The sequence below is a fragment of the Paroedura picta genome, chromosome 1 (assembly GCF_049243985.1).
Source record: "Paroedura picta isolate Pp20150507F chromosome 1, Ppicta_v3.0, whole genome shotgun sequence".
Lineage (NCBI taxonomy): Eukaryota > Metazoa > Chordata > Lepidosauria > Squamata > Gekkonidae > Paroedura > Paroedura picta.
In genome coordinates, this window is record NC_135369.1 from 27,557,697 (window position 1) to 27,570,851 (window position 13,155).

Consider the following 13,155-nt stretch of genomic DNA (forward strand, 5'->3'; position numbering starts at 1 on the left):
GTTTTGGCTGCCTTTAAGGTCTGCAGTGGTGATCTCACCTCAAAACCAAGCAAACGTCTTCTGGTTTCAATTCTTGCAGGGAAATTCACACTGCTGGACCAAGACAGAGACGTCCGGGAGCCCGTCCAGTACTTCAACAGTGTAGAGGAAGTGGCCAGCATCTTCCCCGACCGAGTGTTTGTGATGGAGGCCATCACCTTCAGCGTCAAGGTCAGCTGTGCTTCTGCAGGGTGAGCGTATCTTCCCCCAAGCATAGCTTGTTCCTTATATGTTTACTACATTTATACCCAGCTTTCCCCCAATAGGGACTCAAAGCAGCTTACATCAATGTTTGGTCTTCCATTTTATCGTAGGTTCTGCTGAGTGGGTGTAGCAACTGAGTCTATCCGTGTGGGTATCCAAGAATTCTCTCCACAGCTCTCTCACTTTAAGGGAGAGTCTCTGATATCTCTGTTGCTCTTTGAAGCTCAGTTTCTTGCATTCAGCTGCTCTGTTTCATCTGTATTCATCCTCATTGCCCTTGGCAATGCTTCTGTGTTCTAGCAGGATCTAGTATTCTGCTGAGGCAGTATTGTCCCTTTTCATAGGGGGACCAATTCTAAGGAAGTGTGGTAGGAAATTTACATTGAAAGGCTGGATTTTGGTGGGAGGAAGTGACCTCACAGGAAGGTGGGATTCCAAGCTTCTGGTTGGGAAATACCTGGAGATTTTGGGAGTAGAGTTTCAGAAGGTTTTCAGAGACAAGAGTGCTCGGGAGGGTAGACTGCCATAATGTTCTCCCTCCAAATCAGCCATTATGTCCAGCAGGAACTGATCTTGGCTGCCTGGAGATCAGTAGTAATAGCAGGAGATCTCCAGGAAGGGAAGGAGTTGGAAGAGAGGTCCCTTAATTTGAACATCAGCCATCACATCCATGCTGAGCACCCTACACTCCTTGAAGGAGCTGCTTTTATATGCCGCTTTGAGACTCCTTCTGGTCAAGAAAAGCAGCATATAAAAACCATCTCCTTCTTCTTCAAATTCTGCCCTTCCCAGGCATTGCCTCTAAATCTCCCCATGCCAGAGTTAAAATCAGTGAGCCAAGCACAATGTAGCTCTGCTTAAAGTGGCACTTCTAATTAACTTTTGGGTAACTGGAAATGAGGCCCTGTGAGTGGTATGAGAGGCTAAAGGCCCTTTCCAGGAGATAGCCTCACCATCCATCAGCTGCCTGAGTTGCCCAGAGGTAACCTTGTGCAGGTAGACCAAAAATAGTTTGCTCATGAACTCAGGGTGTCCAACAAAGCAGAATAACCAGGTATTTAAAACAGCCTATCCTTGGACTTTAAAGCAGAGCTGCCTGTTTTCTTCCGGGCTTCCTAGAAGGCCCTGGCTGGCTGGTGTTCAGAACATGTTTTACTGAGATGGATCTTTATGGACTGGCCCGGCAGGGCTGCTCATCTGTTCTTAAGTATTAAGCATCTTAATAGACTTGTTTTTGAGAAATCTGACTGCAGATGTTTTAAATATCTCCCCCTGGCTTTATTGGCTCCACTCTGATAATCTGCGGAGACTGGAAGATTAGGGGAAGGATCATTTAAATGCCTTGTTGACCTTAAAGCTTCATGTTCCAGTTTCCTATCTGTTTTTTCCGCCTCCTCTAACAGAGCCTTAGCACAGCACAGGGACTTTTGCTCAAGGTTCCTCTAACATCTGATTCAAGCCAGATGCTGGCAAGGCAGAACTCCCCTGCAGGCATACCTAGGGCCCATTCTGCACACATTAGATAATGCACTTTCAATATGCTTTTGTAGCTGGATTTTCTTGTGCACAACAGGACAATCTACTTCTAAAGTGCATTGAAAGTGCATTATCCAGTGTGTGCAGAATGGGCCCAGGTCTCATTGTAGAGCCAGTGTGGTGTAGTGGTGAAGAGCGGCAGCCTCTAATCTGGAAAGCTGGGTTTGATTCCCCACTCCTCCATATGCAGCCAGATGGATGATTCTGGGCCAGTCACAGTTCTCTCAGAGCTCTCTCAGCCCCTTCTACCTCACAGGCTGTCTGTTGTGGGGGCTGGAAAGGAAGGCGATTGTAAGCCGCTTTGAGACTTCTTTGGATAGTAAAGTGGGGTATACAAACCAGCCTTTCAACGTGGGTTACAGTGCGGTTTCTGTGAGTTGCGGCAGAGTGCAAAATCCCCCAACAGACACACACACTGGGGAGTTCTTTTGCTCTGCCAACATCCTGTTTAAATCAGACCTCTTCCTATCCAGTGATTAACAGGCTCAAGAATAGAACAACCAACAGATATTATTATCAAATGTTTAAGGGTACAACAGATTTCTTATGACAAAGGGAGCTATGACTCTTGAAATCTTCTACCCCAAAAACCTTGTTGGTCCACATGTGCAGCTCAAATCTTGCTCTTCTACTGCAGATCAACGCGGCCATCAGGCTCCAAGTGTGCAAGAGAGAGCAAGGGAGATACTCAAGACAGCGGGTGCAATGAAAATATCATGGACTGTGTTTGACACTGAACTGTCAAATGGCACTTCGTTCTTGCTGCTAAATTTTGTCCCTGTTTCCTTCCCCCTCAATCCCTGTTGGGGAGACATTAACATCTGGATTCTGGAGGAGGCATCCAGAACTGGCCCTCCGTATTAAATGCTGCCCATGTTGGGACACTTATTTCCTCTCCCCTTTTTCTCCAATCCCTGGCTAGGACAACAAAGGAATGATTGTGCTCTTGCCCTGGGTGGCTGGTGGAACGTGCTTTGAAATCGAGACCATGAGGTGCAGTGGTTAGAGAGGACCAGAGCGGGACTAGACAGGACCAGATGCCACTCAGCCCAGGGACCTTTGTCAGACGAGTCCACATCACGTGGCTGTTGTGCAGATGAAAGGGAAGGAGGTCTTCAGTGGAAAGGTGGGGAAAACAAAGAGAAGGGCAGGGTGGCTGCAGCAGAAGCAGCCCTATCATGGCCGAGTCAATAAGCCGAGCTAGACGCCCCTTGTTTCCCCTTTCTCCAACTTCTCAACGGCTTCCTTTGCAGGTTGTGTCGGGCGAGTTCAGTGAGGACAGCGAGGTGTACAACTTTACGTTGCACGCGGGGGATGAGTTGACGCTCATGGGGCAGGCGGAGATCCTGTGTGCCAAGGCGGCCAAGGAGAAGTCGCGCTTCAACACCCTGCTTCGCAAGCTGGGCAAAGCGGGAAGCCCCGGCGGCAGCTGCAGTGGCAGCGGCAGTGGGAACGGCGGTGGCGGCAAGCAGCTGAAAGGCAAGATGCCCTGCCTGATCTGCATGAACCACCGGACCAACGAGAGCCTCAGCCTGCCCTTCCAGTGCAAGGGGCGCTTCAGCACCCGCTCCCCGCTGGAGCTGCAGATGCAGGAGGGAGAGCACACCATCCGCAGCATCATCGAGAAGGTGCGGCTGCCCGTCAACGTGACCGTCCCCAGCCGCCCGCCCCGCAACCCCTATGACCTGCACGCCATCCGCGAGGGCCACTGTTACAAGCTGGTGAGCATCATCTCCAAGACGGTGGTGCTGTGCTGCATCCTCCGCAGGGACGAGGTGGCGCCTTTCCACTTCCTCCTGCTCACGGACATGCCCCGTTTCCTGCTGCCAGAGGGGGTGTTGCGCGGAGGTGGAGACCCCCAGCTGGAGAAGCTTTTGCACGAGTGTGCTGCCCTCTGCCAGGAGTGCTTTGACCCCAACGAATACTCCAAGGCCGTGCGCGAGGCCAAACCGGACTTCTCGGAAGAGTGCGCCAGCCCGCGTCGTGTACGGCTCTGCTTGCAGGGCTACGCCCGCGACGAACTGGCCCAGTCCTTCCAGCGCCTCTCGCTGTGCCTCTATAGCGCCTCTGAAAGTGGCTGCCAAGACTCCGCCCCAGGAGGGAGGAGCCAGCAATTGCTCCTCCCCTCCCGCCAGGAGCATTCTGCCCACCTTACTGAGGCCTCAGACCCTGAGCGCGAGTACATGACCCCCGACTGGGCTGAACCCACATTCCGGACTCAGGAGCTCCCGTACGAGGAGCTGTGGACCAATCAGAACACTGAACACTATTCGGAACCCAGCAGCAACCTGCCAGGATTGGAGAGCGGCAACAAGGGCCAACGGGATCTTATCTCCTTTGCAAGCATCTCCTCCCCACGCTGCCAAGGCCACCTGAAAGCTGAGCCCTTGGGGGAGATGCCTCCCCCAGTCCCACCGAAATCTGAAGCGGTAAGAGCCTGTGATTGCAGACGGTGTGTGTGTTGTCATGTGCCAGATAGTCATGCTATGACCAGGGAGATCTGGCTTCCAACCCCTGCTTTGTGCCCCCTGCAAGTAGATTATAGAACATAGTTCTGCCTTTCAGTGAGACTCCATAATAAATGCAGGCAGCCGTCTGTGCCCTCCCAAGGTGCTTGAGAGAAGCTTGGAAGGAAAATGAGGCCTGCAAGGAGAAGAAGTGAAAGAGATTAAAAATGAAAGGGAGATGTGATTAGTCCCTGTGGACCCTCCAGGTAGATTCTGTTTGTAAAACACACACAACTTTAAAAGTGGGGAGCCATTTTGAACAGACAACCACCTTCTCAGGTGAGGGGAGGAGGTTCTTTGCCTTCTTGACAGGCCAGTGCCTTTCGGGGTCTGTAGGTGAGGTCACCTTGTTCTTGAGTATTGATCCCCACTGGAGCTCCCCTGAGGCTGTTGAAAATCCACAGTAATACAAGGCCATGTCAGGCAGCTAGATTCTTGGCCAAACTGTGCTCCTCTGCGGCTGGAAGTGATGAACCAGACCGGGATTCCACAACCACGGCTCCGTGAGGTATCCTGTATATACCTGACCACCTATTACTCCCACCCAAATCCTTCCACAAAATGCATACCTAATATATAAAGATGGGCAGCTGTGTTAGTCTGTCTGTAGCAGTTGATAAGAGTAAAGACTCCAGTAGCACCTTAAAGACTAATGAAATGGGTGGCAGGGTAGGAGCTTTCGTGGTGTAGCGGTTAAGAGCAGAAGCCTGCAACCTCAGGAACTGGGTTTGATTCCCCCATGCGTTTACATGCAGCTGGGCGACCTTGGGCCAGGCACAGTTCTCTCAGAGCTCTCTCAGCCCCACCGTCTTCATGGGGTATCTGTTGTGGGGAGAGGAAGGGAAGGTGCTCTTCCAGTTAGTGAAAGGCAGGGTACAAAAACCGACCCTTTATTGCCCACTCAGACTGGCAGTGGCTCTCAGGTGGAGAAACCTTGCACAGAAACCATTACGTGGCCTTTTACCTGACCTAAACGTGATGCCCAACCTTTCGTTAAGAGGGCTTCAAACGTTCATAGAGGCAGCTCTTCCCTTCTCTATCACCCTCTTCTCCTCTCCTCTCTTCCCCCACCTCCTACGGCATAATAATTTCCCTTCAGGGAATAGGAGATTATGTTTACTAGCCTGGAAGAGGTCGGGCAAGGGTGGAACAGGGTGAGAGACTGAGGGCATAACGGAGTGTGGAAGTCCGGAGCTGTCACTTAAAAAGGGAGCCCCACGTCATGCTCTCCCCTCCCACTTGTCTAGCTTCACTGGCTGCACCTCCTGCTGCCATTAGAAATTTAATCTTGTGTTTCCAAAGCAGACCCTGGTCCAGGTGAGCACTTCTAGGGCCCAGCAAGTGTCCTATAGGAGCCAGCCTTTCTCCAAAGTATGCTGCAAAATTGCACTCCCTCCCATCCACTGGGCATCCAAAGGGGCTTTGATAATGATCTCCTGGTGAAGAGTGCAGCAAAAGAGAAGGGAACCTAGAAACAGGGTGGCTAGAGAATGACCTCATATGGATACTCCCAAAAGAAGAACAGTGGAAGGGGAGGGAGCCAGGGCAGAGTAAAACATCTATGGGGCAGGTCAGGAAGATTCTCCGCCGCCTGGCTTCAATTGGCATAAGTCTGGGTGTCTCCATTTGCTCTTTGGGGATATGCTGTACATTCCAGACTGGTAGCGATGGTGACTTGGCTTGTACCAAAACTTTGGATTAATTGCCCATATGCATTGATTTGACTGTACAGAGTCTTTACAGAATTCCACACTACTTCCTTGTTTCAAACTAGCCCAATGTCAACTGGATCCATATAAAATATGTCACCGGTTTCTGCATGCCTTTTGTGGGAGCAAAATGCTTTAGAGCAATTATCCTGCCGTTGCTGCGACAGTTCTAGATGGATGGGGTAAGGCCAGGGTGATCTTACACATGTCTTTGAGGCAGGTCACTTCAGGCCTCCTGATCTTTGTGATTTGCAGGAGCCCACAGGAGTTGCAGGCGGTGTGCATCTTACGCCTCTTCTTTTCTCTCTGGGCTGCCTTACAAGATGACACCCCCACTCCTGCAAAGACGCCTCTGCTCCAATGGGCCCTCCAGGCATGTCCCAGGTTCTGCCAGGAATTGGCCTTGCACATTTCCTGCCTGGTGCTCGCAAAAGGACTGATGAATGCAAGAAGGATAAAGAGCTTACACTGCAGCCTGGGAAGTATTCGGAGTGCTTCCCTCCCTCTCAGAGAGGTGATCTCACTGCCAAATGTCCTGCCCATCCATTCTAGTTAAGAATTAGTAATCAGAATTGATAGAGAAGGAAGAGATCAGAAATAAAAGAGCATCTCCCAATGCTACTGGCCAAAGGGAGAACATAAAAGAGGGAGAACATTCTGAATCTGGCATTTTTGCAGTCGGGAAAATACAGAAGGAGGGGGAAAGTTTGCAGGAGGGAAGCTGTGCAGGGAAGGTGATGCTTTGCCCTTGCAAATGCTGCCTCAGGGTCCTATAAGCCTCTGGTTTATTTATTTGTTAGTACATTCTTATACCGCCCTTCCAAAAAGCTCAAGTCTGTTTATATTGTTCCCCCAGAGTCTCTGGGACATGTTGCAAACTCTGCTAAAGGCAAAACAGTTCCCCAAGCAGGAGGGGGCATTTATGAGGAGTCATGGACTAATACCTTAAACACCCTGCCTGCCTTCCACCAGCTGATTAACCTCCCTATAAACCCCCTCCCCCTGCATTTTGGCAAAACCAGATTTGGGCCCCTGTGTTTGGCATGCCCGTAAGACTCTGGTGCCTCCAAACTCTTGGATATTCACTCTGTCTTCATGAAGGATCTTATTTATTTTTACAGTTGTTGACTGCCACTCCTGGACCTATTCTGCACACAATAGATAATGCACTTCCAGTGCACTTTAGAAGTAGATTTTCCTGTTCCGCACAGGAATATCCAGCTGCCAAAGCACATTGAAAGGACATTATCCTATGTGTGCAGAATGGGCCCTGGACCAAGCTGGCTTTTTAATCCCCCTGGAAGGCATCCAGTTCTCCTCCTCCCTCCCCAAACAGCAACTGACATTCCCCCCATTTTGTCTTTTTCCAGGTCAAGGAGGAGTGCCGCCTTCTCATTGCACCCCCGGTACCCCCACGGGGCGGCCCCCCGCCTGCCTCTTCCAGCCCTCCAGTCCCTCTGCGCTTCCCAAAGCTCCAACCTGCTGCTTCGCCCAGCTCCAGCCTCTCCTACTACTCATCTGGGCTACACGATGTTGGGTGAGTGAGGGGCAGTGGTTGGCCACTACAGGGGGAGGGGCCAGAAGCTCTGCCTCTGGGCTCTCTTTAGTGGTGTGGGGGGGGAGGCATGTTGGTAGATGCTCAGAGACACTCTTTTCCCCTGTGTTCTGGCACAGATTGGGTCCCATGCTGCCAGTATTATGGGGATCAAGAGCCGATGCAGCTTTGGGGGAATTCTTCATTAAGCCTATCGGCCCACAGAGCTGGCCATAGCTGCTGCTAGAGCCAGTCTTGTGTACTTACCAGATGGAGGAGATTCCTGTGAATGTATCTATTTGCAAAACCTGTAGCTCACTTTCTGCCTTCCACAGGGGCAGCAAGGCAGCTAACAAATTTAAAACATGCATAATAAAAAAAAATGTTTTAAACAAATCCAAAACACATCCTTCAGGCAATTGAAATCAAGTTAAGATAGAAATATAATAAAGCACACCTACATAAGGGCAACAATTTACAATGTGGCAGAAAAGAGGGACCATCGAGGGAATGCTGGATGAAACCCACAAAATGTCTTCAGCTGTCGGCAGGAAACGACAACAAAAGGGGACAGGCGGGTCTCTTTGGGGAGTGACTTCCAGAGCCATGGCTGAGAAGGCCCTGTCGTGAGTCGCCCCTCAGGAGGAAGGGGCTCCCAGAGCAGGGCCTTGCATGATGACCATCACAGGTTTAACACCTTCTGATCATTGTGTAATGGGGCAAGGTCCGGGGATCTAATGCATTTTTTGGTGACTGCACCTGATGGTTATTCAGAAAGGTGCAGACAACTGACTCCTGAGAGAAGGAAGTAGAATTTCCCCCTTGTTAGTCTCATAGGCCCCAAAGGGTGTGTTTTGGGGTTGTGGGGGTGTACCTTGTTTGTCTCTATAACCACTCTTCACAGGAGAACCCCACGTAGCTCTAGTAATGCTGATTTAATGCTCCTAATATAGCCACTTGGCAGCCCCTTTGCTTGTAAGAAAGGACAGCCGACCTCAGGAAGGAACCCCTGTACAAGACAAGGCGCTTGTGCAGGCTTTTGGGGTAGAGGACTCATCCCTCCCTTTCTCTCCCCTTCCCTCTTGTGCCATCATAGCACTGGAGATTAAGGCCACTTGCATCATGTTGGCCTTTAATGTGGAGGGTGGATTGCCTTGTATTGAGCAGGGGGTTGGACTAGATGGCCTGTATGGCCCCTTCCCCCCTCTGGTTCTGAGATTGCCTTAGTGCTGGGCTCCCAAGGCTTGTGCTACAGATGACATTCCTGGAAGCCCACCCTAAAGTCCACTGGAGGATTGGGGGGGGGGGGTCCTGCAGAGACTGCCATCCCTCTGGAGTTGCCCATCCCTGCCAGAATTCCAGTCAATGTTTGGGAAATACGGAAAGTTGTATCTGCAGCACATGGCAGGGCTTTGCCAAAGAACGGATTGAGCTCACCAGCCAAGCCTGGAACCCACTTGTGGTTCTGTACTTTTGGGATCAGCTGTGTAGAGCTATGTGGTTCCCCTGAGAGGCAGCAGCGGGTGCGGGAGGGAGCCTCTAGCTTCATTAAGCTGGTGCCCTTTATGACTTTTAAAACATTCAGTTTAAAATAACAGATATTCCTCCTTCCTTTGGCTTACCCCCGGGACTGTCTTCTTCTCCCTCTATCCAGGTCGAGACCACGGAGTGGCAGCTGCTCCCCCTCTCCAGACTCCTACTCCCTCTACTGCTACCCTTGCACCTGGGGGGACTGCAAAGCCGGGGAGTCTTCGACCCGCCCACTTTCCAGTCCCCAGGCCCAACCACAGTCTCCACCGCAGCCCACCCAGCTGCCTTCGTGGTCAGATCTGTGGGCCTATAGTGACCTGGGATCCAGCGTGGCAACGGGCCGGTCCACCCCGCTGCTGGGAAGCGGAGACTCCACCACCATCAAGAACTACCATAGCTGTCCCCGCCTGAAGCCCCCTCCTCCGCAGAAACGCTTTGCTCCCTTTGGGGCTCTCAACCCTTTCGCCAATCCCGCCTACTCCTCCAGCCCGGCGTCTTCCAGTTCCTCAGACTGGTTGGAGTCCCTCGAATGGCAGAAGCCCACTGCGTCCTCTCCGGAGACCTTTGACCCCTTTGAGGGCAGTTCCTCCCCAGAGGGGGAGGTGCACTACAGCCCTGCTCCCCCTCCACGGCCAATGAAGGCCTTTGAGGCAACCGAGAATATCGTCATCCGTACGGCCATGGCTCCATTGTCTCCTACCATTGTTCATGGTGCCGAGGGAGGGGTCACTCGCTTATACTTGGCCCAGGGGGTCATTGAGGTGCCCCCTTCCCGGCTCAATGGGGATGGCTCCCCCTGGCAGCCCCCAGCTGACCTCTCTGTGCTGTCACTTGAGGAGGTGTCCCGGTGTCTGCGTTTCATTGGCCTCTCCGAGGACGTGGTCGCCTTTTTTGCCCGTGAGCGCATCGACGGCAGCATCTTTGTCCAGCTCACGGAGGAGATCCTGTTGGAGGACTTCCACCTGACCAAGCTTCAGGTGAAGAAAATCATGCAGTTTATCAAGGGCTGGAGGCCCAAGATCTAGAATGTGCAAGAGAACTAGAGGGCAGTGCAGGGGCAGTTCCTCCTGAGAACGGAGGGAGGTGTGGGGCACAGACGGTCTTCAGCCAAGATGCCAGACCCGCAGCAGAAGAGAGGAGAGTCTGTAGCACGTGGGAGGTCTGAACGCATGCGTCTACCCGTAGATGGGTCTTTTGGGCGAAGACTAATGAAGAAGTCTGGGTAAGCTTTACCCATACTCCTGTGAACTGAGAAGGGGGAAACGGGAGTGAGAGAGGCAAAATAACAGGGTTCCCTTATCCCATGTAAGGGGCAGGGACCAGGCCTCACCCGTACCCATTCACTTCCAGGCTGCCTGTCGCTAAAGGAGGGTACAACCTTGCCTGCCTTTGAGCCCTGTCACAACTACCACTGGAAGGATAGTTCCTGGTTTCTAGCATGGCTTGAGGAAGACCTGGATATGGAGGCTCTGGTTCAACAGGCAGGGCCTCCCTCCTCAATGTAGAGACACTTCCTGCACCTGCTGTTAGGACCACAGACATTGCTGTTCACTCCTTCTGTAGCCGCAGCCTGTGGGCCAAGTTGGCACGAGAGACTTTTGGGTCTTCTGTTCAGATGCCCCCCAAGTGCAGTTCTTATGCACCGGGAGGGAACTGCCATACAGGGAACCAAGTGCTGGAGTGAGCTGGCATGGTGGGGGCCATGTGCTAGTTCTGGCTGCTCACAGGTAGGCCTGGTGCCAGCAGAGCCTTATGAAAGGGGGCCTCTCACGTGCTGGTGCCAGGGAGTAGCAGCCTACATCCTGGCTCTTGCCTTTAGCAGCGGCTTCCACAATTTCTCCCAGCAGGGTGGGGAGGGCAAAATAGCTAGGTAGGTAGTCCACATCAGTCCAGTGTTTCAGTAGCTTAATTCTGCCCTGCACTGCAAGTTTAACATTAGGGCATCCTAGCTGCCTGTTTACCTTCTGGCTGATTCTGAACTTGCAAGGACAGGGTGGAGGACATTCTGTTCCAGGAAGCAGTAAAGATTCAGAAAAGCACACTTGGGAGTAAAAATCTTTTCTCACCCTTGAAGCCCTCCCCTTTAAAGTCTTGAGAGGTGGGTGGCTGCTTTGTGCTTCCTGGAGTTACCTTGGTAGCAGAAATAAGTGATATAGTTGGGCCTGAACTGTACCATTTAGGGGGGTGGGGGAGATGGACAGACCATGAAAGTTCCCCTGCAGAAAAATCTCACACCACTAGAAAACTGGCCTGCCAGTGAGGACTCTAGGGTACCCATTTGCCTTAAGTGTGTTTCCTACATGCAGAGAATTTCTTTGTACATATGGTGGGTAAACCCTCCCCTCACCAGGTTTGTGCTTTGCTGCGTCAGGAAGTTGTTCCACGTAATTCAGCAGCACGCCTTGGGGAACACGGAAGCCTCTTCCCTAATACTTGAAACTTCCTTATTCCTCCTCCTCCTCTTCAAGCACACCTCCACTGCCATAAGGCCTAGAAACTTGATAGGAACCCAGTGTTACGCCGTCCGTTAAAATAAGCTCATGATTGGAGCAGACACAATGTCATAATTCTGCGTGGCCAAGAGGAAGGGAAGAAGCAGAAGGATGGTCTCTGGCCCTTGTTGACCCTTTCATTCTGTGGGCTGGACGCTGCTGCTCTTTGCAGATCATGAGGTCTGCGGCAGATGGCCTTTTGCACAGCTCCTTAGTGCAACGTGGACACAACTGGCTGATCTCTTTTGAACCCATCCTGGAAGTTCCAACATCCTACTAATCTTCCACTTCTCTGTTGGGGCCAAGTGAGATCGGTTGCTGTCTGGCTAAATTCCCTGTGGATACGGGAATCCCACTTTGGTCTTAAGGCAAGATGAGGGTTCCTTGGTTCAGGCCTAGAGGATGGCAGAGTGTTTGTATTCATTTCTACTTTAATCCTTGCCAATTAGTGAAATAAAGCCAGGTTATTTAAAAAATACACAAATGCATGGTGTTTAGGTGGGTGGAGAACTCCACGGCAGCACTGGCTGCTTTATTTGGGGGAGGGGAGGACAGCCAGTACTTGGAACCACACAGTGGTAGCTAGAAAACAAGGGACGGGGGTATATATACCACAAGGGATACACTGAGGATCTGACTGAGTACCAGACAGTTTTGATTTGTTCATGCTGGAGATGAGTTAAAAGCAGTGGTTGCTGGACTGGTCTCATCCCAAAAGCCATGGCTGACAGCTGCACCTTGAGTGGAAGAAGAACTGGGGGTTTTGTACCCTGCTTTTCACCATGCACAGCAGGCTCAAAGCAACTCACAATTGCCTTCCCTTTCTCTTCCCACAGCAGGTACCCTAAGAGAGCCCTGAGAGAACTTTGACTGGCCAAAGGTCAGAGAAGTGAGTAATCAAACCTGGCTCTTCAGATTAGAGGCCAGCTCCCTTAACCACTACACCACGGTGGCTCTCAAGTAGGGCTGGGCGCTTCGGCATCTGAAGTGGCCGTTTCCGCCCGAAGCAGCCAGCACCTCAGCGCGGGGGGAGGGGAGGCATGGGTGCTGGCACGCTGGTTGGGGCACACGCACAGGTGCAGAGCTCTGCGTCTGTGTGTGTGAGCCAACTGGCACACCAGCGCCCACGGCTCCCCCCCACACACACACACACACGCGCTGGCTGCTTCGGGCGGGAACGGCAACTTCGGATGCCGAAGCGCCCAGCCCTACTCTCAAGGACACAATACTAAACCAGGATTAATTCTGCATCTCTGGTCTCCACGCCCCAGCAGCCTTCTTTCTTTTTACAACAAGCTCTTAAGTAGGAAAAAGTATGGGCAGAGGCCAAGAGGCAAAGCTTCTCTACAGCTACTTGCCCAGAATGAATGTGCTCCCCTCTCTCCCCACAATGTTCATCAGACTCACACAAAGCCACTAGAGCTTCAGCTACATCTCCCAGACTTCACCCCTAGATACTGAATTTGCGTTCTCAAAACTTCTGGAACTTTCCTTTGAAGGCTTTTAAGACGTTTCACCAAGAAGGAACCCTCAAATTCCCTTTGAAATCCAACCTGGGCAAACGTTCGGTTGCAACTCTAGAATAAATGACACAACGAACCCAC

General features: G+C 51.7%; 1 protein-coding gene across 2 annotated transcripts in view; it reads left to right on the forward strand.

Moving 5' to 3' along the window:
* GAREM2 (GRB2 associated regulator of MAPK1 subtype 2) overlaps positions 1–11,132 on the forward strand; it is a 36,586-nt gene extending 25,454 nt beyond the window's left edge. The window contains exons 3-6 of one of the 2 annotated variants that reach the window (XM_077330770.1): positions 80–210; positions 3,033–4,208; positions 7,366–7,532; positions 9,184–11,132. In XM_077330770.1, coding sequence (XP_077186885.1) covers positions 80–210; positions 3,033–4,208; positions 7,366–7,532; positions 9,184–10,084 — 2,375 coding nt within the window. In that variant the 3' untranslated portion in view covers positions 10,085–11,132. The remainder of the gene's footprint in view (positions 1–79; positions 211–3,032; positions 4,209–7,365; positions 7,533–9,183) is intronic. The other variant, XM_077330777.1, reaches the window with a different exon arrangement.
* Positions 11,133–13,155: the final 2,023 nt, after the last annotated feature.